Source organism: Micropterus dolomieu, linkage group LG10 (assembly GCF_021292245.1).
Source record: "Micropterus dolomieu isolate WLL.071019.BEF.003 ecotype Adirondacks linkage group LG10, ASM2129224v1, whole genome shotgun sequence".
NCBI classification, from domain to species: Eukaryota; Metazoa; Chordata; class Actinopteri; order Centrarchiformes; family Centrarchidae; genus Micropterus; species Micropterus dolomieu.
The window spans coordinates 15,472,570-15,499,065 of record NC_060159.1 but is presented as its reverse complement, the minus strand read 5'-3'; the positions used below and the strand labels follow the sequence as shown (position 1 = coordinate 15,499,065).

The 26,496-nt window shown below is 40.0% G+C and overlaps 1 protein-coding gene across 2 annotated transcripts in view; it reads left to right on the top strand.

The window, feature by feature from the left end:
* Positions 1-6,232: 6,232 nt before the first annotated feature.
* mettl24 (methyltransferase like 24) overlaps positions 6,233-26,496 on the top strand; it is a 36,197-nt gene continuing 15,933 nt past the window's right edge. The window contains exons 1-2 of one of the 2 annotated variants that reach the window (XM_046061158.1): positions 6,233-6,851; positions 25,917-26,015. In XM_046061158.1, the coding sequence (XP_045917114.1) occupies positions 6,513-6,851; positions 25,917-26,015 (438 nt within the window). In that variant the 5' untranslated portion in view covers positions 6,233-6,512. Of the gene's footprint in view, positions 6,852-25,913; positions 26,016-26,496 lie in introns of both variants that reach the window. The other variant, XM_046061157.1, reaches the window with a different exon arrangement.

Below are 26,496 nucleotides of genomic sequence, written 5' to 3'. Positions count from 1 at the left end.
AGTTCACAGAGCGGACTGAGGATAGGGACGCCCCCCCCCCCCCCCCCCCCCCCCCCCCCCCCCCCCCCCCCCCCACCACCACCAGAGACATGCACACACACGCATACGCACGCAGACACAAGGAGTCCGCTTTAAACCGCTTGATCAGCGGGGGAAAAAACAGCTGCTTTGGCCGAAAATGATGATGTTTCACAATGTCACAGAAAATATAAACGCTATAAACATAATGTATATATTAATATATAATTTCACCTGGTATAAATGGGCCCTTGATGACACCACACATTTTCATACAAGAAGGATATCATGTAAGCTAAAGGGTTTTCTCATTGAAAGCCAGGTGAATAGGACTGAACACAGAGCATTTAAAGTCAGTTTGGAGATACCTGATCTCTCACACACTCATTTTGGAGATCTCTCATGTGTAATCCGATCACAGCCTGATGTAGTGATGTAGGCAGTATCAGACTGAAAGCTAACTGTTTATTCTGTGGTAAATACACTGCCCCTGCCTAACATCCACAAACCTCTGACATCACGGAGACATATTTCTTCTGATGTGTTTACCCCTGTCAGGATCAACCTTTTCAAAAGCCATTGAAACAAACAGCTGCTGTAAATATGCCTAATGTCTACAACTTAAGCAGGGTGGTAATGAGCTGCTGAGTTCACAATCATCACTAGGTCATAGTTCATCTGTAAACAAACGTGCTGGATCCCTACTGTCCTCCTCCTCTTTTCATTTTCCTCTTTTCATTTACCAGGGCTGCAACTAATGACTAGGGGAAACCGGGTACACTTTTTGCTTCAGCAACTATAACCTGCTGAATTTTGTGGCTTTTATACAAAGTATCCACATTTGTTTACTACTAATGGCACCAATTCAATCCTGTACGAGAATGTCACAGACCTCATGAGTTGATGTCAAATGCATTGTGTTCTCTTGTTACAACCTACCCCACTACTGGGGTAGGTTGTAAGAGATGCAGGGGTAAGTTGCAACAATAAGACAAAAGGAGCAAAAATAGATGCCACACCATATGCTTCAAAAACAGGAACTGACATAAAAGAACAATGTTTCTCTCTCACTGTAACAGACTCTCTGATGACTGGTGCATGTACAGTATGTGTATGTAAATTTATCTATAGAATACACTTACTTAACAGTATACATAATAAATACATAATATACATAATATATACATAATAAATCCTACTAAAATGTACCTAATTAAAGAATATCTTTGTACATACTTAGTTCTAACAAAAAAGAGGTGTGTGTCTGTGTCAATGTGTGTATATTCTTATTCAGAGTCACAGTCAGTGCTTGAAGTGGGCCGGTACTCATCGGTACGCAGTACAAGTACTTCTATATTTTACTCTTTGGCGCACAGGGACTTTTTTTGTGCACATTTTTCACAAGCTGCCTGTACGCTTCTCTGCCCTCTCCACTGGCAGAGGCCGAGTACGGAAAAGACTGAGTGCCGATACACATGGCAACATGAACAACATGTGAATGGGAAGTACTGGTCACAGTGCTGACAAATAAATGCGGGTAACCCTGGAGTCCAGGCTTGGTGGGCCCAGACTGCAAAGGCACTTTGTAAAATATTAAAATCAAGAAAGTCCCTAGTTTTATGTATAGAGGATGGTTGTAGCAGTGTAGCACGTCAACCCTGTCAGCCAATGTTTAGCTAGCTGTTTTAGCATAGTGGTTTGAAATTAGAAAGGAAAAAATGCATCACATGCTGCCTAAGAAACTATATTTCAATCTAGTATAAGTCAAACAATTTTATCTGCAATAGTATAGATACCAAACAAAACTTTAAAATCATTTTTTTCTCTACATTCTGAATGCACCTGTTTCCAGACTTGATAACCACCATACCTGATCAGGGAGGAAGTAGGTAAATACTGAAAAGATTACCTCATTCCTATCTCATCTCTAATTGGTGGAATTGGTGTTGTTACAACTCTCCCCATGTTACAACCCTACACAGTCTCCCCTATTTACATTATCGAGTAATCTGATGAGGGCAGGACAGGACTACCCCTCTTCTCCAAGAGGAGTTTTTACATCTTCACCTTTTCAAACTCTGACATCAAGTCGAGAAGAATATGTTGCAAATTTAATTTAGACTTGTTGATAGCCGCGCATTTAAATAAATCTGTGGCTCAGAGTCAGCATGCAGTTACAACTCTTTTCATCAATGCTTGTTTGCTTTTCACCTACATGTGATGGGTGCATAATTTACCTTCTGTTATTCACCCATTGCTGTATTGATTAAACAATTAATTGTTTGGTCTGTAGGACACCAGAAAACAAAAAGCGATGCCCATCACAGTTCTCCGGGGCCTAAAGTGACCTCTACAAATAGAGTGTTTTGTCAAACTAATAGTCCAAACAAGTGTTCAAGGATAGGGCGAGGGTGCACATGTTTAGATAGAATGTACAGTACAAGTCTAACACGTGTGTGCATTTGTGTAAAGTTCATTCTTATTATTATGAGCGAAGTGCCATCACCTTCACCTCATTTATGGTATGAAATCCCAGCTAACATCTCCATTAGAAACAAAGGCTATTGCTGGGGCCCTTGATTAATAATTGATATTTGCACTTATTGTAGGCTGTATTGACTTAGTGCACCTTTTATTGGCTGGTACTACAAGCTATGACAGTGTTTGCTTTTGCTATCACACTGACCCGCCATCTGCTCCACTCCGTCCGATGGGAAATAATCAAGCAATAGAGATTGAAACATGTAATTCATGCAGACTGACCATTTATAAATGAGACTCCTATTTGATTACTGCAGAAAACAACTCATGAGGAGGAGGATTGCCACCTTTTCTGGCCTCCAAATTGGGTTATAATTTGCATGCCAAAAGGTTGGATGTCACAAGAAATGTATTGGGTTGCTTTACAACTTGAATAGAGATTGATTTATGGCGCAGACAGATGTTGTTGCCATTAATCAGACAGTGCAGGCAGAGTAGTCGTCTTACACATGTATGCCAGACAGTGGTGTTTGTAAGATTTGATTTTGGTAATTATACTTACATAATATATTACTTATAATATATAAGCTATATCATGTCATTAGCTATTCCGGAGAACAAAATCCTGTTGACAGTTGGCTGGTGGCCGCTGGGGTTTGATACATTTTTTGAAGAACTGTGTTTTGACACAACTTTCTGCTGACTTTTACCTCTTTCCTTCTCGTCCCACTAACCTGTCAGCTTTTTTTTACTGTCCACTCCCTTACTTGTTATTAAAGGTATTGAGAGGAACCTGATGAAATTTCATGTGTCATTAAGCATAAAAGGTGTTTAGATGCTTTTGCACACGTCTTGTTCTGCTATGGTGTTTGTTGAAGGTGTGGAAGAAAGAAGATTGAGCAGACTGGTTTCATGGCCTCAGATGAATACTCTTACTGTTTATTTGTTTATTTGAAAAGGGACAGTGTACACTGATCAACATTCAAAGCAAATGTAAATGTACCCGTGTTTGCCACAGGCTAGTTTTCATCAGCAGTCCCCTTTCCAGCTGTTTTTGGGCACCCTAAAGTATAATACAGTAAAATACATTATACATTAATTAATTCAGTCTGGAGTTACTGAATTGATCTGTGACTCAGTGTTTTTAAAGTTTGGGGATTTTCTCGTGTGTGAGTGGATTACAGTGATGCTGGACAAAGTGTGGATTATTCTGCGTTTGAGTGTGCCAGAAGCAGAAAACAACACACTTAACTATTCACCTGCTTTTGTCACAACTGGCTGCTTCCCACCGAGGGAGATTTCAAAACGTTTGCCAAGGTCTCTTTTATTTCAGTCCAGCTGAATCTAATTTTACTTGGTGTGTTGTGAAACCTGCATACACCACAACACCTATCAGGGGAAATGCTGTTTGTTTACAAGATAGCATCAAGTAAATCCCACCTACAAGTCAACTGCACTCTTTATCTTGAATTTCTAAACCTGAAATTAAGCCTCACCTCACATTTTTTATAGCCTATAAACACACTTGTGCACACTCATTGTGGGAACAAATGCTGGGTTTACACTTTTTTTGTAGTGGGTATCAACAGCTAATACATCTAAGTTTAAGTCTATGTGATGTAATTATTTGACTAAATGTTTTGAACCATATCATGTCATGGTCATCAATATTTTTTGTCATCAAAATCAAACAGCAACTGACTCCCAAGTGGGTTTAATGGTATTTGGTCAATCTGTCGATTTAACAGTGGGCTTCTGCTGGTAGAGGAGAGGAGAGGAGAGGAGAGAAGAGTAGAGGAGAGGAGAGGAGCCAGACACGAATGCATTCCATGTGGCAGTGGATTTTGGCCAAATCCTGACAAATCATTGCAATATGTGTAACGCTGTCTCAGAGAGAAAAAATTCTCCTGTGTTCAGTCTGAGAAAGCAACATCAGAAACATGTGTCTAACATTCTGAGTCATTTTGTTCATTTTTCCAGGACAAACGTTGGATTTTTTTTGTGTGCACAACAGAAATACACAGAACCAAACCTTTGCCACACTTTAAAACGAACCGTTGCTCTGCTTAATGAAATAATTTCTACAGTCGGTTCAATGGTGTATTCTTTCTTGATTCTTAAGTAACATTGCCAGTCCAATCACAGCTTGACCTACATCTCTTCAGGCATTCTTTTTTATGTTGTAATCCATCCCACATGTGTTCATGACTAACCACTGGATGGTAGTATAGATTGCCAACATAGCTGGCATCTGTTTTTTTCTAGCTTGAAGTACTAAACTTACTTTTATTTTCTTTCTTTATTTTTTTTACTTTTATTTTTTTTAATTAAAATAAAAATACTAACCACTGGGTGGCAGTAGAGATTGTCAACATAGCTGGCATATGTTTTATTCTTGCTTGAAGTACTAAACTTACTTTTATTACTTTTTATTTTTTTATTATTTAGTTATTTATTTTTATTTATTTATTTATTTTACTTTTAGTACTTTTATTTTTTTATATATATATATATATATAAAAATAAAAGTACTAACCACTGGGTGGTAGTAGAGATTGTCAACATACATAGCATCCGTTTTATTCTTGCTTGAAGTACTAAACTAGGCCCTAACTACAAGATAATTCATACACTGTCAGAGCTGTTTTAAATCCCACAACACTACAAAAAACTACATATACTTACAAATGCTTTTAAATGGATTCATAACAGCTTATCATCCCTATGGCAACAAGACTTCCCAGTGAATGGTAATGTATAAACCAAAATGATTGTGAAACTGATCAGAAAGGAGTGAGGTGCAGTTTTGCATCCAACATGCTTATACCTATGTGCTCTCATTACTGTAATAGAGAGGCAGGGGAAATATTATTTCTACTCCAAAGGGGGCAGTAGAAAGCTATTTTAAAGCCAATATCTAGACAAAAGTTTGCCATTGATTCTTAACAGCAGAGCCATGTCATTATCATGCATTTATTTTTCTAAGGTTTAGCTGTCAGGATGCTCTATGAACCCTAACTTTCTTCCCAGTTAAACTGCTGTGGGCGGTGCTTTTCTCCTTCCAAAAAAACCCCGCTTTGGCAAGCCTGATTAATGATGTGCCCTCGCTTAGTCTAAAATATCAGTGACATATTTAATAAATGGGTGCACAAGAAGAAGCTCTGATTATTAGCTTATTAGCTAAAATTAATTATGGCCAAGGAGAATAAAACACAGAAGTTAGTTTTAGCAAGTTGCCAGATATTTCAAGAACTAACTGATTTGTGGAACATTTATGAAGGAATGCACACAGTACCTTTGGGCTCTAAGAGTACTTATTACACATCTTTAGGATTGAAACATCTCCTTAAACTCTCATTTTTGTATATTTTGAGGCACAAAAAAAGGACTTGATCATCACAGTGATACAAGCTGAGCTGTCCTGTTCGGTGAGAGAGCCAACATGTTCGCAAATGCTGAGAGGGACTTGCATGGGCTCATGGTGCAGGCCCTGCCCATATCTAGAGTTACACAGTAACTTGAGAGTCTGTAGGAAGGGAGAGGCAACCCCAGGGAGGGGGCAGAGCTGCAGAGAAGTGTGTGTGATGTAAGCTTGATAGAAAGAAAAAGAAAGCAAATTAAAGGGGCGTGTGTGTTTGGGGAATGGGGGACTTGAGAGTGTGAGGAGGGAGTTCCCAAAGTTTTCAAAGAGGGTGGCACACATTGTACTTCTGAATCTGTTTGCAGAGCCTCATGGACACACACACAAGCATGCACAAAATCATTCGGGTTAAGATGCAGGCACATGTGTGTAACAGAAATGTTCTTGGCATGATCGTGGTTCATTAACTTCATACTCTTGGTCTTATGGTCTATTGGTGGACTTTGGACTTGAAGGGAATGGGAGGCTGGACCAGAAAAGGCAACTCTTTGACGAGAGGGAGCAGAAGAATGGGATAGAAGAAGCAAAAGGCAGAGCAGCACTTCACGTTGAGGAGATGGACTGAGGCAAGACAGAGAGGACAAAATAGTGGATGGACATGGGCAGAGAGCGACTCACCTGGGGATTGCTGCTACGTGTGGGGATTCTGCTCACGGCAGTGTGTGTGTGCATTCATGTTTACCTGGAGAAGGGTCGGTGGGGAACACCTGCACCCCTGGCATTGGGACATCCTACCCATTCTAGTCGGGACTGGGTCCAACAAAGCAGGACCAAACAAGTCTCTGCAGAAGCAGAGGAGCTGGGCAGAAGCATTAAAAGGAGAATCTCCTATGTTCGAACACTAAAAAAGGACAGCCCAGCTAGGAAGAGGGATGCAGACAGAAAAGACCCCTCAACCCCATGCTGCCCACCCCCCCGTCCACACAGAAAGGTATGTTTAATGTTCCATCAACTTCTGCGATTAAGATTCTTGTAAGGTTATCTGATCCCAAATCAGCGTAGCAGGACACAGAGCGGCTCAATGAGGAGCTTTCACTCCATCTCAGTGAGTCACTGGCTTAAATCTCAGTAATCCCAGGAGGGTGATGAAGGAAGAACAGGCAGCAGAATCAATGCATGTTCAATAAGCGCCTCTGAAATGCTTTGAAGTTGAAAAAAGAGTTTGTCACCGGTGTTTCTAGTGGTACATAGCTGCTTGAAGTTATTCATTTTTTGAAACCGTTTGGGTTTCACCCAAACTACAAATCAAACTCACAAACACTCCCCCCCTGGCTGTTTCCTATCTGTTGTAAATCTATGCAGAGTCAACACTGAGAGAATCATTCAGATGCAACTTCTATTGGAGCAAACACAGCTATTCACACACACAAGCACACGCATAGACCCACACTCCAGGCCCCTTACCCTTGACCTGTGAAGGGGATGTTGAAGCGCTGGCTTAGCAAAACTCCCACCTTCTTTCTGTGTCTCGTCATACCTTTTATTTTCCCCCCTTTGATTAATCTCAGCTATTTGCGCTTGCTTTTATTTTGCTATTTGATCTCTACATTCATCTATCTCCCTTTTGTTCCCAAACACTCCCACCACCAATACACACACAGATATACTCACACACACAACAAATCTGTCTTTCATTTTGTTTTTAAATCTTTAATGACCTAACCCAACTAGAGACTGAGGAGCAATATCACATGGTTTTAAATGGCATGAAAATCACTGCAGGGCTATTATGCCACACGGCGAGATGGGCACTCTTGCGCCATCAATTTTACATACCACCATACGCTCACTCTCCCTGCTTCTTAACACAAAATTTGTCACATAAGATGCCCTGGAGGAGCCCTGATGAAATTTCATATGCTGCTGCCGTTTAGCTCCTCTTCTTCACACCTCTTCTCGCTTTAGGCTCTCATCTCCAAGATCACTGTTGCTCTTACACTCTGTCATGTTACCTTGTCCCCATTCTTCGTACTCGCATCCTCCCTTTTGCTTTTTCGTCTCTCCTGTCTGTTTTAATTTAAAACTTCAGTCTTGCCTCCTACTTTTAACCCATTTTTGTCTTAGTTTTTTTCTCCCTTGCTTTAACTTCTCTGTCTGTCGCTAGCACCCTGCTCCCTCCTCTCGGCGCAGATTCATGCTTCGCAGATGAAATAATGGTCTGCAAGGCAGGACTGTTGCTCTGTGAGGAAGTTGACAAGGACGCCTCCAGTGACCATGGTAAATACCAATAAAGAGACTAGGCCCTGATCAGACAGAGGCACACTTCACTGCTTATGTTGAAGCTTATGTCATAACTGCAAAATGTTTACTGCCCATAGAAAACAACTGGAAAAAGACTGCGGCCTGTGTGATCATGGCCATGGCATGAGAACATTCCTATAGAAGAATATGACAAAATATCCTCATGGCCAATTGCTTGCACAGGCTGATGATTTCCACAAACACTCCCATTGTGGCTTTGAACAGTGTTCATGCCATTCTAAGTACTCATTGATTTATGAATTTTGAATTTTGAATTATGTGAATGAATTTGTTCAGGATAGCACGAGTTGATATTCAGAGAGTTGGAGTGCACTACTGTAATAATCAGAGTCTGCAGGCTGTGCATTTGGCACACCATTTAAACGGGACTGCATCAGTTCAGGCCAAATGTTATCATATGTTTTGAAATTTTAAATGTAGTGTTATTTTGTATTTCTGTTAGCCTGGAGAAAAGAAGATCCAGCACACTGCTCTTGCTCAGCATCACAATTTATTGATCACAGGCAACTAACGTTTTGGTCCCTCTAGACCTTCATGAAAAAAAACAACTCTTAAAACATTAATCTTAAATATATAATGCTCCACCCATTCTGTGTGCACAGGTGTGAGACAAGTCTCCTTTGGGAGTATCTCTCTATAATTGAGGACATGTTTACAATCTTTCACACTATATATTCCACATACACGAGGAGTTATATCTAAAGAATTTTGTTACCTGTTTATGGTATTATATACATACTATATATTGATTTTTATTTGTGTCTCAGTACTGATTGAGACACAAATAAAAGTTCATTCCTGTCTTGTTGACAGTGCCAATGCCATCTGACTTAATCAGTAAATTTTATTTTAGCAACATCAGAAGTAATATTTATTTTTCTTTAACTGGTTGACATTTTTGTGGCATACCAACGACAAGGTGACGCAGCTTCACACACACAACACCAGCTGCTCTGTTATCTTTGCTGCAGTTTGAAAATGTCACATGTCAAGGATTTTCAGCTTTGAGGCTTTTGTCTGAGCAAAATGAAGAGAAAAATCATTCAAGGTACACGGTACAATGTACTTTATAAAAATCATTCCCGAAAGGCAAACCTTTTTTAAATAACTCATTCAAGAAGCTGTGGTGTAGATAGGTGACAGGACATTATGGGGACTCACCTTCCTTATGGGAACAAAACACAAGTCTCCATAAAGTAAATCATTACATTTTGGTGTGAAACTTTGTTTAAGGTTAGGTTTAGGTTAGGTTAAGTTTAGGTTAAGGCAGGGGTGGACTGGTAATCTGGCGTATCGGGCAAATGCCTGGTGGGCCGACGAACATTTGGGGCCGGTGTAACGTAAATTATTTGTTTAAATAAATAACGATCGGCCCATAAAGCACGGACAGCGGCCCATTGGGTAATTTTCTGTACTGACACTGGGCTGGCCAAATCACAGCCTTACTAGCCCCCACTCCTTCTCCCTCTGTTTCTTGCATTGCAGGCCAAATAAGACGGCTGCCGCCAAATGCGGGAAAATAACTGATATGTTTGCTACTGAGGCTGCAGTGGCTTCAACATCAGCTGTAGTACGCAACCTTGTGCAGCCACAGGCACCTGAAGGAGTAAAGGAGAGCCATGGCCATTGCCAGGCAGAGGAGGAGGCGTGTGACAGTAGAGCAGAGTGACAAAAAGTGACAAAGAGAGCAGAAAGAGAGTGGAGGTACATTAGTAAGCCTAACGTGGACCTGTATGGAGGGAGCAGGGAGGTAGGGTCATAGGTGTCATTTACACTGGGGACGCTAAGGACATGTACCCACCACTTTTGGAAAGCATTTGTTAAAAATGTTCCAAAAGAAAACTTGCACCAAGAAATGTTAATTAACAAATGAAAATGCTATGAGAAAGGTTTATTTGCACAATAAGAAAACCTGCAATGCAGGTATGTAAATATAGAAGAAAGATCTGCATTGTCCAAAAAAGTAACAAGCTACTGATTACTGAATTTCGGGTTTTCCTTTAAGACATGAAATGGTGCAGAAAATGTCTCCAGAATGCAGAAAATTAAGTGTTTAATGCTCAAAATCTTCTGAGGGAGAAACCTCAATAATAATAATAATAATAATGATAATAATAATCAATAAATATTTTTTCTAAATTGTATTAAAGTATATTCGTGTCTTGTTCTCATGACCCCAGTCTTGTGCAATGTCACGTCTCGTGGGTGTGTGTTTCGTCACACCTCTAATCTGAGCCCTTAAATGTCCCCACCACTTTTCAACACAAAGTGATGCCATGTGTGTGCCATGCCATAATGGCAATGATGATGATTACTTCAATTATGGTCAATCATAATATCATAATCATAACGCTATCGTAAAGTAAGGCTGTCACCTACTGCTGGTGATCACTCACTGTCCAACAACGCTCCATCAGCTATTTGATATTGTTTTTGTAGCTAGCATAGTTTCCTAATGCAGTCTTAACTTTAGCTAACCTTCCTAATGGCTGAGATGAGGTGGTTTTGTCAGCATCGCATTGGATAATCCCACGCTGCTGTGAAAATGACTTGTAAGCCACTTTTACTTGAGTATGACTTGTGTACTCCATGGCCACCTCTGATCACCAGGGACTCATTAAATGAGTGTGAATGAGAACACTGATCCACATCACATACCACTCAGCTGGTTTGGGGGATTATTGCAGTAGGTAAACATGTTTTATATGGAAGGATGGTGTATTGGTGAGGGGTGTCTGACCCATTTTGGTGGGCCGCTTGGGCCAAAAATGCCGATTTTTTTTCCAAATCCATCCCTGGGTTAATGTTAGGGTAAGATGCCATAAAATTAATGTAAGTCAATGTGTGTGTGTGTGTGTGTGTGTGTGTGTGTGTGTGTGACAGCCTAAGGGTCTCTTTTAGTAATAATAAGGAAATCTAATCTCTTAGCTGTCAGGCATCCACAAAAAACACTCATACACATCCTCTTTAATCATTTACCTCTTACAGGCTTTCTACCCCGCTAGGAAAAGAGAAGGATGAGTTGGTAAATTATAGACAGACATGAAATGTATTAGGCCAACAACAGCAGCAGGGATGAAGGTAGAGAAAGAGAGAGAATGAGAGAAAGAGAAGAGCAGACACAGCATGCACTGATGACTCAGCCTCCTGATTTTAACACAGTAATAAGCAGACTCCCCTTAAGTCACAGTGACGAGTGCACGCTCACACACACACACACACGCGCACACACACACACACACACACACAATACATTCGCATTCCAACATATTTCTATCTCTCCAGCTGAAAAAACTTTGAAAAAAACAAGTAGCTGCCGACGGGCCAAAAAGTCACCAAAAGTCAGCAGATGATGCCATATGCTAATCTGCATGACTATGCTTCCCACAACTTCCATCACCTACTGCCATCGATGGGCAAGGAAGTGCTGCTATTACTCTGGTTGGATAAGAGATGCAAGTGTCACCAATCATTTCTGCAAATAAATATATATGTAGGATAAATATGTCATAAGAAAGAGTGCCACGCTACAGGCAGGGTGAGGCTGCATTTAGACACAGTGTTGCTTTGTGCTATATATGCTAACATGCTGATGTTTAGCAGGTGTAATATTACCCTGTTCACCATCCTAGTTTAGTGTGTTAGTATGCATTTGTTAATTTGCACCAGTATTGGGCAGTAATGCATTGCTTTGTAACACGTGACGGTAATGTGATTACTGTTTTCAGAAATGAGTAGGGTAAGGGCTTATTATTTGAAATTCAGTTTCAGACACTTACTTCAACTATTTGGGGGACAACTTGTTCGCTGTCTTACCGGTAGTTTTATGGGGGGTTGATATCAGTTTGATGTCAGACGGGTAGTTACATGCTAGCTTGGTGCAGGGGCCACCACCAAAAGGACAGAAAAGTTGTATGCTTATGGTATTGTGGTTGTAATATTCCGTTAAAGCACTTAAGTGTCTTAGTCCTTTCTGCATTTTTCAGCTCGCCAGCATTGCCAATGAGACCTACAATCTGCAAGTCAGCATTAGACAACACTGCTGTCCACTGTACAGATAACTATAGCATGCCTGTCTTGGAAGTGGTTTGCCTCTTGTATTGCTGTTTCTGAAGTTTCTCCAGATTATCTGTTCCTGCTAAAGGATCTGTGGAGTTTCTCCTTTAATATACCAAACAAGGGTCTGGGTGTTGTATGTTGTAGAAATTATTATGTCCTCTGAGACAAACGTTACTAATGATTTTTTTGGCTATATAAATAAATGTGACCTGACTGAGAGACATTACCCCAAAATCCTTGTCTTGTTTTAATGTTATGCAACTTCCTGTTTCCCATCTCAGAAAATTCAAATACTGGAGATGTGTAGCTGTTATAATAATGATATATTGACAAAATCCTCCAATTAAGAAAGTATTCAATCATATTAGGCAAGGCTAAAGCACTGTTATAACATGGTTAGGTTATGGTGCATCAGCAAAACATGGATTGCAGTCAGCCGTTTAAGGAGTAGTTAGTAAATACAGCAACAACAGGAACTATCTTGACCTAGCAGTGAACTGCAACAAATGTCTCATTACTGCTGATATAGTCAAACAACTTCAAAGTCTGCAACTTTACACAGCAGTCCTGGAAGAGGAAATTAGTACTTAGAACAACAATTTCTCAAATTTAAGACAACAAGTTTTCTTAAGCTGCTTCCTGTCAAAAAAGAGAACATTGATATTCAGTGCTGCCTCTACTCCCTGGTGCCACTCTGAAAGTATTTCTTGTCTTACTTTTCTGAAGACAGTCTGTTCAGTTAGCAGCTTGGTCCTCTCTTATAAGTCACTCCTCCCATTACCTATTTGAAAGAAGCCAAACACAAACATCTCCAAATGAATGCAGAAATTACTTATTAATACTAAACTGATACATATATATCCCTTTCACTGCATACCCATCTTATCCAATCCTCCCTGCTTGCTCTCCACAGCCTCCCATTTCACAGTGAAGGTACTATGAGTGTGTGAGCAGTACAGAGCTTCTCTACAGGAATTCTGTCACTCAGAGATTTCTCCCAGAGCGGCCAGCTGCCACGAGCAGGCACCACATACTGTAGATCATATCAGAGAAACAAAGTGAAACCATGCATCCTTTCAGACAGGCCTCCCAGTTTTGGAAGATTTCACAACATGAAACACTAAGACAGCCCACTGAAATGATCATGACGGGATGTCGAGATGACAAATGGGTAATCTGTGCAACATGATGCAATGAATGATCTTATTACCTTGTCTCACCTAAAGGGGGAGATAGCAACTATTGGTAGAACATTTTTGTTATTATTTAGATTATGTTGGCAAGAATGACATATTGTCAGAAATACAAATTAGATGTTTCTATTTGGTCACCAACAGCCTGGACAAAGAAAAATGTGAGGAATCCAGTAGAGCAGAATTAGATAAATATTATAATTGCCTTCTAATCTGACTACCATTCACTCACTTTGGATAAAACAGAATACTTTTAATTACGCTAATTGATTCCACCAATAACCACCAATAAGCCAGAGCAACTTTCACTTTAATTCAAATGATTTATTTTAATTAGATGGGACACAAGTTCATTTATCCGCTTGGCAAGTATTAATTACTTTTGTTCAAATAAGCATCAGAGTGATTCCAAATGAATACCATACTCCAGAACGAGGATTAGTTCAGTGACGGGATAAAGCGAGAATAGAAAAGGCCACTTTGTGCTGTCTGCGCCAATCGTTGCCAGCCACTTTTAGGCCCCCAGTGGAATTTCTAATGCAGAAACCCAGTGACCTTGGTCATGTCTTAGAAAGCTGAAAGACATTGGCTCAATAGAGGGAGTGGGAGAGAGGGAGAGGCTGTTACGAAAGAATGAGAGTCGTTGACTTCTGTAATCCCAAAGGTGTGACTAGAGTGAGTTCTCAGGCATCTTTAACCTCCAGCTGGGGCATCTGGGGACCCAGGAAGTCACAAGAAATCAACGGCTGGGAACCTGACATGTCACCTGGGTCACATTCAACTCCCTGTTCTTGAGCTAAAACTTTCATCCATCCTTCCAAACAGTGCCTAGTGCAGTTTCACTCCTAGCTTGAGTTATTTATACACGCATCCAAGACCATGAAAATTCATGACTTTTTAAAGTGACATTTGTTTTAAGCGTATGTGTTTATTCCCCATTTAGTCAGCAGTGCTCATTTTGTCAGTGAAGCTTGTCTTGAGTTACTGAGTTACCTAAAATGTAAATATAAAGCTAGAGGGCCAGAGGTAAAACATAAAAAAACCTGCTTCAAACAAATTATTCCCTCAAAGCTTAAAGGAATAGTTTAACATTTTGGGAAGAACTGTTATTTGCTATTCTTGCCAAGAGTTAGATGAGAGGACTGATGGCGCTCTGTTCGTCTGTCACCAATGTGTTCATTAAATATCAAGCTACAGCCAGAGGACAGTTACCTTGTTTAACATCTTTTTAGTTTTAACAACAAGAGCAAAAATTATTTTAGGATGATAGGCACTAGACATATGAGCCCTTTGATTTTTTGGGTTTTTTTAGATCATATTACAGCAGTGACATCGCATCATTCCTTATGCACACGCCAACCACGCTGGAGAAGTAAATGACAGCAGGCACACAGCTTTGCTTGCTCAATGTGAGATTAGGATCCAAGTCCAACCAAAGAAAACAGGCCAGCCTGGAATCTTTGCTAAGTTATGGGGGGAAGAAACACAAAGAGACCTTTCAGATGATCAATCACCCCCTCTCTGTAAAGTCTACAGAAATATGACTATTTAATTGCCATGAGCAACCAAAGCACTTTTTAAACATGAGAAACAGCAGAAAGCGTATTTGGAGCTGAGACGATATTTCATTGTGTCCTAAGTGGAAACATTATGGATCCCAAATCAAACAGGGTTTTTTTTAACTTTGCTTGTGAAACCCAAAAAGCTTGCGATCCCGACTTTTAAATGTACATCCATACAAACCCTGCCTCAAACAAGATGATCAACACCATACGTTGCAGAAGCCACTAAATTGACTTTATGTTATTGACTGAATAAACAGTGGGTCTGTTGTGTGCTAACTTGTATCAGACAAAGGCTCCCACTGGAGGGGCGGAGAGTCAGTGTCAAACTGTCAAGTCCGGAGTCCTGATCGCACAATACTGCCCTCAGACATGGACGCCTTGTCTGGAACATTCCAGAAAGTTCTCAGCCTCCCTCCAGTCTGACATGAATGCGTGCATTGACCTCTGAAATGGGACGCTTCACTCCCATCTTTGCCACTCACCTACACTGCCCCATCCATGTACATATACACTCACACAGACCATGAATACCTGCTACTAGTAAATGGCACTTTGTGTGTCACCAAAAAAGCTAAGGTTTGTTTGTGTAGCAGAAACCCATTTCTGTAGCATTTGATGTGCACCATAATTACCTGTGTCTGGTTACAAAGACAACAGATGCCACTTAGCCCCAAAGGCAACAGAGCGGGCCAGTGAACCTCAAGAACAATCATTTAAAGAGTGTGTTGTTGCTCCAAGCCCTGCTTCTTCATCCCTATGTTTCTGCCTCTCTGTCTCTCTGTCTCTCACTCTCGCTCTGTTTCTGCAGTATTTATTTGATAGCTGATGCTGAGTGATAATGACAATGGAAAACATATGGAGAGCAAGGCACAGAGTAGGGAGATGAAATTAAAAACACAAACTCAAGCTCAGTGCTTGTGGAGACACCACTGCTCAGAAATAATTTTGGCAGGACTCTAATCTCACAAAACAACCATGAAGATTGTCAATTATGCTATGACATGGCCAGGAATATACATGTGCATTGCCATCTCTTTCTGTTCTTTCCATTTCCATCGTCAGTTAAAAAACAAAAAAACAAATTGGCCAAAAAATTAAATAAAATGATCAGCTCAGAGAGAAAATCACCACCTGTCTTTGTCCATCTTGGTGTCACACTCTCTGGTTTTGCAGCATCATCTCAGGAAGTAAATTTCATATGGTGCTCAGCTTGCCACCCCTGCTCTTCCCAACTAGACACAGATCTCATGTCTGGGATATAGTCCAGGAAGACAGGCGCACACTTACAAAGATAGAATCACACTCAGGCCTGCTAACAATAAGACCCCATCTGTCTCTTGAGATGCTGGCCAAGAGGGCCTGATTCAACCACGATGTGATCAAATCAGATTGTGTATCTTCAATCACCTTTTTATCCAAGTTGCATCTCCTACACACCCATTTCAATCTACGTTGTGATAAACTGGAGCCTCTGTATATGTCTGAATGTGTTGATGAATGCACGTATGAGTGAAGTTACCACGATGTGAATGGAATGGGACTGGCAACAGGCAACAGTCAGTTCTACAAGGATTTAAGTTGATGGCATGTGCCATGACAAGTCAAAGGACTCCAGGGACCACATTAGCTTTACTATGAATGTGTTTCTACATGCGAGCGCATACATGTATGTGTGTATGTGAAAGAGGGAGTAAGATTATATATTTCCTGATAAGAACAGCTGTCAGTTGTGCAGAGATTTAAACTGATGGAAATCTAATTAAGCCACACAGCTGCCTTTCCTTTAGAAACCACACACAGCAGCGAGCAGGCCATTAACAAATGTAATTTGTATGAAATCACGTTTACAGCAAAGCTACACAGCTATGTATGTTATTGTGGTTCTGAATACCTGTAAAACTTGTTTTAAATGATAACTGCTATCTGCACTGCCTTACTATTGAATGGTTTTCCATCACAAACTCTCTTTTATATTTATATCAGTTTTCTGAGAGGTTTGTCCTTGCCACTTAAAGAAAAATATCCTGCCCTTTAATGCTACCATTATCTGAATTTATGTTTCATTCAACTCATACAGCATCCTCTTATCTGTCATTTCCTCTGTCATGCTACTCCTTATGAAAACGATGGCAACGAAGACTGATTGTTCTGTAGGTCCAGAGCAGCATATTGAGGAAAAAAGCACAATTAAATGCAACTTTACACAATGATTAAGCACTTCTCACAGATCAGCTTTGATTCAAGCTAGGTGGACACAAAGTGAGGCTGCCATGTAGACAATGGCACAAATTGCTGAGCGAGAATGGGCGTGGGCTGGTCCGATCAGCTTTGATTTACGCCACTTGGGCAGATAGTGCTACTGCCAAGTAGTCTGCCGAATGAAGAATGAGAGTGTGTGTGTGCTGTAATGGAACACAGTGTGTGGAGCATGAATGCAAAGCCTCAGTGTCAAATAGTATTTAGAGGTTAATTCAACTCCACCACTATACAACGATTCTGAACAAGGCCAAAAACACCTACTACTATACCACCATTGCAAAAGGTAACCTCATTGCTCTTTTTCACCATCAATAAGCCACTTCAACCAGCCAAACAATTTCCTCTGGCTGGCTCTGCTAAACTGTGCTGTGATTTTATGGATTTTTTCCAGAGCAAAGTTATTTCAATCTAACAGCAGCTACATCAAATGTCCATTCAACTTAATAATTTCAGCTTTCTCCCATGGCAACGAGCAGCTTGTAACTGAACTTGTCACATATTCAAGGACAACCTTCTTGACCCCATGCCCATGCCTATGATTAAATCATGTCTGCCTTTGCTCTGCCCCCTGCTGACACAAATCATTAATGCATCTCTTCTGTCGGGCTCTGTTCCTGCTGAACCAGCCAGTTTGAAACACTACCTGGTGTCACTGGCGCTAGACAACAGGTTTTTTTTATATTAGCAGCTGTAGGTGTCTCACATCCCCCTTTTCCCATGGTGTGCCTCAGGGCTCAGTTCTTGAACCATTACTGTTCATTACTTACAGTCTCCCTCTTGGACATATAATTTGACGACATGACCTCAGTCTTTACCACTATGCTGATGACACATACATAACTTCCGACTCTCTGCCACCATGCAGCCTGACAGACTGCTTAAATTATATTAATACTTGGATGAACTGCAAGTACCTTAAACTTAATCAGGATAAATGAGGCTATCCTCATTGCCTTCCCAGCCACTCTTTGCAAAGTCTTCCTGAAATTGGTCCACCCCTGGCTTTATTACATCCTCTGTTGGCGAAGTAACTTTACACTCTTTGTTTTGACACACATATTAAAAACATCACTAAATCACTCTTTTTTTCACTTGAAGAACATCTCCAGACTATGCCCCTCTCTTTCCCCATCACTTGCAGAAACTCTATCACTCATGTAATAGATTATAGTAATGCCTTTCTCCTTGGTGTACCCACTTGGGGGTTAAACAGACTACAGGATGTCCAGAATTCGGCTGCAAGAGTTCTCTGCCACACGTGGTCCATCACCCCTGCCACTGAGTAACTACACTGGTTCCCAGTTAAAGCATTGTTTTAAAGTACTTCTTTATAAATCTATCCATGGCCTAGCACCTCCTTACCTATCCAATCTTCGCCATCCCTGCACACCTACTTGCTTACTACGTTCCTCTGATGCCCAACTACTCTCCACTCCAGGCTCTGCACTATGGGTGACAGAGCCTTCAGTGTGGCTGGCCCAAACTTATGGCATGGTCTTCTTCAAGGTCTGTGCCAGTGCACATCTGTTGCACCTTGAATTCGCAAGTGAAAACTCACCTGTTTAGATTAGGCTTTCCTGATGCTTAGTGATGTGTATATTATGAATGTTTTCTTTTATCTGTATAAGTACAATATATTTCATTATTGTTTGAAATTACCTTTATTGTTCAACACTCATCATTTTCTTTCCACTATTAAATATTATTATGTATTTACTATCTTATCTGGACTATGTAAAGTACCCTTGGGTGATTTGAAAAATGTTTATGAATAAAATTTAATTAAATTAATTCTAGGATTGTTTTGTTGCCACTGACATTTTCCAACTTTCTTTCTCTCTTTCTCACAGACATACACACACACTCATACAGTCTTACAGTAAATGCATACTACATGTGGGTTTGTTAGATTTTTCCTATGAAGGAAAACAATACAGAGAGAACAATCTCTTCAACCTGCAATTTCTCTGTGTTTCTCTCCCTCACACACAAACACTTTACTTTTAAACTCAAATATTGCTCCACTCCTCCATAAACTTATTTCACAGCATCACTCTGCCTTTGAGAGCGAAGCTAAACTCTTCTGAGATTACTGCCTTTATTAAAAGAGATCAGCCTAATCCTCTGCTTTAATTCTGTTATACCCTCCCCGTCTCTCACTGTACTCTGGCAGTGAGCTGGGATTGGCCAGTGAGCCGGGCCTTCCAGAGGAACAGAGATGACACTGTAGGAATTGGAGGCAGCTGGGTCTGATCCGACTGCCAGTCTCCCAATCTCCCAGATTAGTGAGAATGATAGAGCTAAGTAAGGGTGATTCTTTTGTGATTATCCGGTATGTATCATACAGTCACACTGTAAGCATCAGTTCTTTAAATTTACAGGTTTTATTATGCCCTTGATATAATAATTCTTAATGTTTAGCAATGTTTATTCAGCTGAAATAACACAATTCATTTAACATACACCATTGATAGCTTTTACTTTTGCTATTCTAAACAGCCAGTATGCAGCAGAGATATTATTATGGTCTGATCTAATCATTAAAATAAACATGTCTAATACTTGTTTGCTGTGCACACATTGTTCGCTCTGGTCATTTCATGGGATTTGTTGACAATTGTAGACTGTATATAAAATATAGAGTAACAGGATGTGTATCCTTTAATGGTGCATGGGTGATGACATTTAAAGTTACCTAAGACATGACTGATGATGAGTGATAGTCTTCAAAACTGATTAAAGAAAGAAAAGGACATAACTTACACTAGATCAAACTTTAAAAACGTTTACCTGTAAATACACATCCTTGTTTTATCTCATTACCTCACATATAAACTCACGAAACTTCCCAGTAACCTTTTACTGTTAACTTCCTGTAAGGCGACAGCAATTAGTGTCCATTTACACCAAAACTTAATCCTCTGTCTTTTGTTGTCATCATTTCTCGCTTGGACAACTCAACTCACCAAACATCACCACTACCTGCCAAAGCTAGATTAGCTACCACGACAATGCTAATCAAAAGATCATCACATTTAGAACCTAATAGACCTCTCAAATGACAATAATAGAGAAACAGAGGGAGGCAAATCATCCCAATAGGTTATAACATTCATCATCCATTATCATGTCATTATAATGACACACACAATCCAGCTGTTTCATATCCCACTGTAAAAATACTATGATGTACTGTTTGCACACAATGTCTTCTATGTGGTTTATGTTGGCTTAGGTCTATTTAGCTGTTTGGTTAATGGTTGCAATATTACTTTTCATATGAGTTTTCCTAAATTTCTATCCTAATTTCTAGCCACTAGGCATTGCCAGTATCAGCATGTAATGGAGACCATAATATAATTGTTTATTTTTTTATCAAGTATTAACTATTAGGTGAAGTATCTGATAACTGTACATCTGTCTATTGTTGCAGTTATGTAAGTATTATGTAGGTTTTGTTACTGTTCAAGTGGTATGTTTTATAGAAGTAAAACAATGAATTCAAATAATTTCCTAACAAAAAAAAAACTACTGGGAATTTGTCTTTAATCTAATGATATTGTTTTGTTTTAAAAGCAATAAGCTCTTGTGATACATGTTACATTGCACCAAGGCTGTTGGCGTCACAGAAAAAACATCACATCCTTCTTTATATTACCCTGAATTGCATTAGCGCAGACCCCTGGAGCACCAGTCTCGGATATTGTCTCTCACCTGGGTTCACCAGCTACTAGAAATCAGAGGGAGGCTAATGTGAATCAGCCACCAGCTGTTTCATTAAAACACAACTTCCATGTCTGCCCACTTGTCGATTGCATTGACCTTTGTTTGGCACAGAGGTGCTGTTGAGATTTTAGCTGTCCGGAAAATATAGCCTGTCAAAGAACGTTTCCTAACTTCAAGACACTCCACAGTGTTAAAAAATATTCCACAAACTGTTGAACTGAAAGCTTTGATCTCCTGACAGCACAGCTTGGTAGTATTTTTCTGAAGCCTCTGGACTCCGGTGAGAGCAATCACAAAAAATGAGCAGCAGGTCTGACACTCAGCCACCTTGGCACTTCACCAACAGACAGGGGCTGACTTGGCAGCATTCCTTCTGTCACCTTATGGTTTTCAAAGGGGCAGACACAGCTCACCTGTGGTTGGCTCCTCCGTGACATTTCATATGCCAGTGACAATTTGTTTACTCGAGCACTGATTGTGCTGTGTCCTCTGAGATGCCCTGACCATGCTGTCATCGATGTATTGACTTTGTTCATTCTTGGTGTAAATCCATACACAGGCGTGGAACACTTCTTCCTCCTTCTGAGTGTTTGTCCATTTTCACGTCCATCTACCCCTCTTCCCCTCACTTCTCCCTTCTTCTCACCCGCTTTCATTGTTCTGGCAGACAGTCCTCTCTTGTTTTATCCAGTCATCTCTTGTTCACCCATCCATCCTCTCCCTCCCGTGGGATTTTTCATGCTTGGCCTGGCTGCTCACACCTCTCTCACACTAGGCTGAGAGGCACAGATCCAACCAGCTCCATCAACAGGCCGTGCAGAAAGGCCCTGTTACAGAGCAATCAAAAAAGCAAGAGAAAGGATGTTAATACAACATCCTCTTTATGTCACTATGAAATAACGTGATAAGTAAAGGCAAGAATGTATCAAGATAAAGTATTGTAATACAATATGAATGCTATTATGAATACAACCTATGAACCAAAAGCTTCCACTGTTCATACACAATTAACTTCAGCTGCTTTCAGTGCTTACACATCAGCCAGCACTTGAACTGACACTGGCTTTCAGTTCATACACTTCCCTTGAACTGACACTATTTTCTCTCAGGACCTCTTGCCAGAACTCTTCCCGCTCAGTTTATCACCTACGCTTCAACTGAATCTTCAACTCTTTTCAGCACTTCAACTTCAGTTAGCACTCACACTTGTTCTTTATTCAGTGCTTACATTTAAGCTGAATCTTAACCTTCTTTTAGCAATTTTAATTGCCACTTGCCACAGCTACTTTCAGTATATCAGCTATTTCAAAGATTTTGCCTTTTCTAGTTCTCAATGTGATCATACCAACTTAATCAATCATTTCCATTGACCATCCTACCGTTTGTCAAGACAACTACGTGAAACATAAACACTGAGAATGTAGTTATACCTAATGTCATGGGATTAAGGTCTAAACAGCTGAGGCTCGAAAGTTCTGAGTGATGTTCTGAGTGTTTGTTATTAACACTACTTACCTCTGCTGTCCCTGAGGTGCTGATGACTTGTTGTTGCTTGACTGAACACGGGGCTAAAATACTAATCTCATCAGCGCTCAGTGATGATTCAGCAGTTAGTAAGAGCTCATAGGCATGTATAGAGTAATACGTGTATAGACACACACAAGCTTTTTCTCATTTTGGATCTCAGTTTCAGAGCAGTAAAAAAAAAAAAAGTTGTTGCTATATAACGGCTGGATTTATTTCTTGCCAAATAACTACACAAGAAGAGAAAAATAGTTGAGTTGTACAAGTCAATCTGACAACTCCGGGGCAATCTTGCTTTCCAGTTAGGTAATAAAAACCTTGGCTACACACCCTTGGCAAAATAGGCCAATTTTTCCATTTTTTCTCTGCTGTAAAGTTCAGGGAGGATGTATGTGTTTGGATATGTGATGTGTGCATTCGCCCCTCCCTCTGTTCTTTCCTTCTCCACTTTTTTCCTCTCTGTTCTTTTTCAACCCCACACTGCTTCCTCCCAGTGAGTCCATTGTCCCAGATATCTGCCCTCTGATCAGTAACCCTGTCCCAACCTGTCCCTGGGTGATGTATGGGAGCCTGATAGTTGAGCTTTGCAGGGAGGACTTGCAAAGGAGATGAAAAGGGCAGCTCTTAGACAGAGAGTTCTGGGAGCTGTCAGTCTCTCCGGGATGCAGAAAGGTAGTTATTTGTCTACGTGTAAATAACAGACTCTCACACTCGCACTCGTCTCTGAAAAACTTTCCTGGCACCACTACTGCATTTTTGGATTAACGTATTTTGGATTTGGTATTTCTGTTCTCTCTGCCAGAGGTAAAAATCAGGAGAAAGACATCAAACTTAATACTGATAATACTCTTTTCGTTACAAAATAAGTACAGAATTTCTATTGTTCTGTAGCGCATTAGTGATGATAAAATAAACTTTGATTGAGCTATGAATGAGCTATAAATCACCTTTTCTAAGGGGTGTTTTGTCCAAAGGTAAATATCATTATGAATATGCCAATCAAATAGTTTGTGTTCAAGTCACCTATGATATATATCTTGTGGTTAAATACCAGCATCAGTGTCAGTTGAATAATATTTTTTAGGTTCTTTGCTGTGTTTTAATAATGAGAAGCTAACCATTGCTCAATGATAAGCAACAATCTTACCTCATATTTCACAAATATTTTGCCAGACCTTGATCTCCTTGAGTGCTGCACATTCAAATTATGAATATTTCCACAGAAATGCATTGGACACTTGCCATATAACCTATTTTGTTAATTATATAAAACTAACACATATAAGATTCTAGGACAAATGCTGTTTTCTTTTTCAAATGACAAGAATTTCATTGTTAGTTACTGCATTTTTGTGTAAATAAATTAATTAAATAAACAAAATTATTTTTTATTGCGCTTAAAAGCAGAAATGCTGACTTGCAGCTATATTGCTATCATTCCAATCAACCAATGTTTTTTTTGCATAAAAAAAAGATGCATAAAAATTCAGATTTAATTAATAAGGTGATTAGTACAGCCAACGCAAATAAATTTTTTCAAATTCCCCCTCATCCTCACTATCCACTAGCAACTATGTTTTCTTGAAACTGATCACATGATGTATCTCTTTTTCGTTGTACTAATCAGTCTTCATAGCCAAGGCAAAAGACAGACGTGAAAGAGCATAAAACAGTGCCTACAGACTGAAATCCACATCGATCACCCTATTTGTTCAGCAGGGTATTTACTATGTTGATCATGCATCATGGTTGGAACAGTGAAGAGAGCGGGGGGAGGGAGACGGGAAAAAGCGAGAAGTGAGTCGCAGAATGTTGGAGCCAAAAGAGAAAAAAGGAAATAGAGGCAAACAGTGGAATGACATGATGGAGAGAGGGAAAGGGAAGAGTTTAGCCACGGCAAGGATTCAGAGGTTTTGACATACTGCAAATTGATAAAGGCTGCTTGCCAATAGCGTTGCATGGATCCAGCTCTGCAGCCATCAAAAGGGACAGCTGATTCTCTGTGTCCAGGATCAGCATCATGCTGTCATAGATAATGTATTAGCAGAGTGCTGTGAGTGTATGTGCATATAGAGTGCATATGTGTGAGTTTGTTTGTACAGTATATGTGAGTGTTTGTACATTGAAGAAGAAAAGATAGCCCTGTCATTGAAAATGTATTAGTAGATAATCTATGTGAGTAAGCAAGCGTGCATGTGCTTTCTGATCTAAATGCATTTGTACAAGTAGTGCATGTGTGCATGTTTAAGTGCACATAAATATGCGTAAAAGTGTACATGGCCATGTATTAAAGGCTTATTAGTTCACATGTCTGTTTATACAAATGTTTTTTCTCAATTGTTATGCTAATAAAGTGCACTGAATTAAAGTAAATTTAATTTAACAGTATGTATGTATGCACTTGTGTCTATTTGTGCGCGCTTATGTCCAAACATACTATCTGGCCTGGCACTGGCTTGTTACACAAATGAAAATATGAGAGAGTTGACCTATACACACTCTCACCTATCAAAGATCACAACCTCCTGTTTTAGGGAAGATCACACAAAACCACTTTTGTTGACATCAACAGTGTGATTGTAAATCAAAGTGACTGAGCTATGAAGCCCATTGTGTTGAGCCCGCAATCACAAAGTGAAACTGGAGGGCATAACTGTGAGCAGAGAGGGAAAGAAAAAGAGGCATGGAAAAAAAGGTTATTTTCCTAAACAGACCTTATATCACCATAGCGAGAGCGTCACGGGCAGGGAAGCGCTCTCTCGTTAAATCACCCAGGATAATTTATACCAGAGCTGCTAATGAAAACTTGGCTGTGGTGTTTGACCCAAGAAATGATTGCGCAACCAGGAAATGCATGATTGCAGCTCTGTCCCTCCTATACTTTTCTCTTCTGCTCACTCTCCATCTCACTGAATCTCCTCTAATCATAAACAGACACATTCCTGTAGAAAAGAAGCAGGCTGTAAAACAGAGCTCTGGCCAGGTTTCAGGAATGTGATCACACATCAGCACAGTGCTGCTGCAGCCAACTGATGGTGAAGGTCACTGTCAGACACAGCTGGATTTTCTACAGTAGATTTTTCATCCGTACCTTGCAGCACAGAATGCTTAAGGATAAATAGCAGCCCCCGTTTTACTAAAATAACAATGGAAATGAACTTTAGCAGTTTATTTGTCACTAATGCAAAAGTGGGGAAAAATCCTCCACTGAGCACATTGTGACCTAGTTTCAGTGAGTATACACAAGTGGGTTATAATACCTGAAAGAATAAAGCTCCATTTGTTGTTGTCCTTGCACTGGAATTCTTTTGAGTGGCCTACTTTGATGTTAGTTAATTGTCAATTTTCATGTCCTTTTCATTATTAATGATCATGTACGCGTGTGTGTTTGTGTGTGCCACACAGCAGACTCCTCGGTGGCATATAGACTTGGAGCCCTGGGCCAGTGAAAGTCATTCTCTGGAGGATGAAGCTAAAAGGTTCCTCAACTACATCACAACACCACAAGTGAGTAATTATTGTTTGAATTCATACTGGTAATGAATATTTATTTATTTTATTTCATGTATGTGTCAGGGACCAAGTACAATATTAAAAGCAAATGTTGTCATTTGCAGTGATGGAACGTAACTGCAGTGAGTGCATTTCCTCAAATACTGTACTTAGGTATACATCAAGTTTAATAGTATAACACACATGGGGCATTTTTTCTGCTTTGAGTACATTTACTTTTGATGCTTCAGGTACATTTTGCTAATAATAATTTCATAATGTACATTTTTAATGCAGGACATTTATTGTTATAGTGCATTTTAATAGTGTAATAATGGTACTTTTTCTTCCATGTAGGGTCAAAATTCTTCCCCTGCTACTGGCCATTCGATGTACTGTACCAGAGTTAGCCTAAAGCTAATTTTCTTCTGCTCTCACTCTGATAGATCACATTTAAACGATACACACAGTGACGTGCTACATTAACCAAACTGAA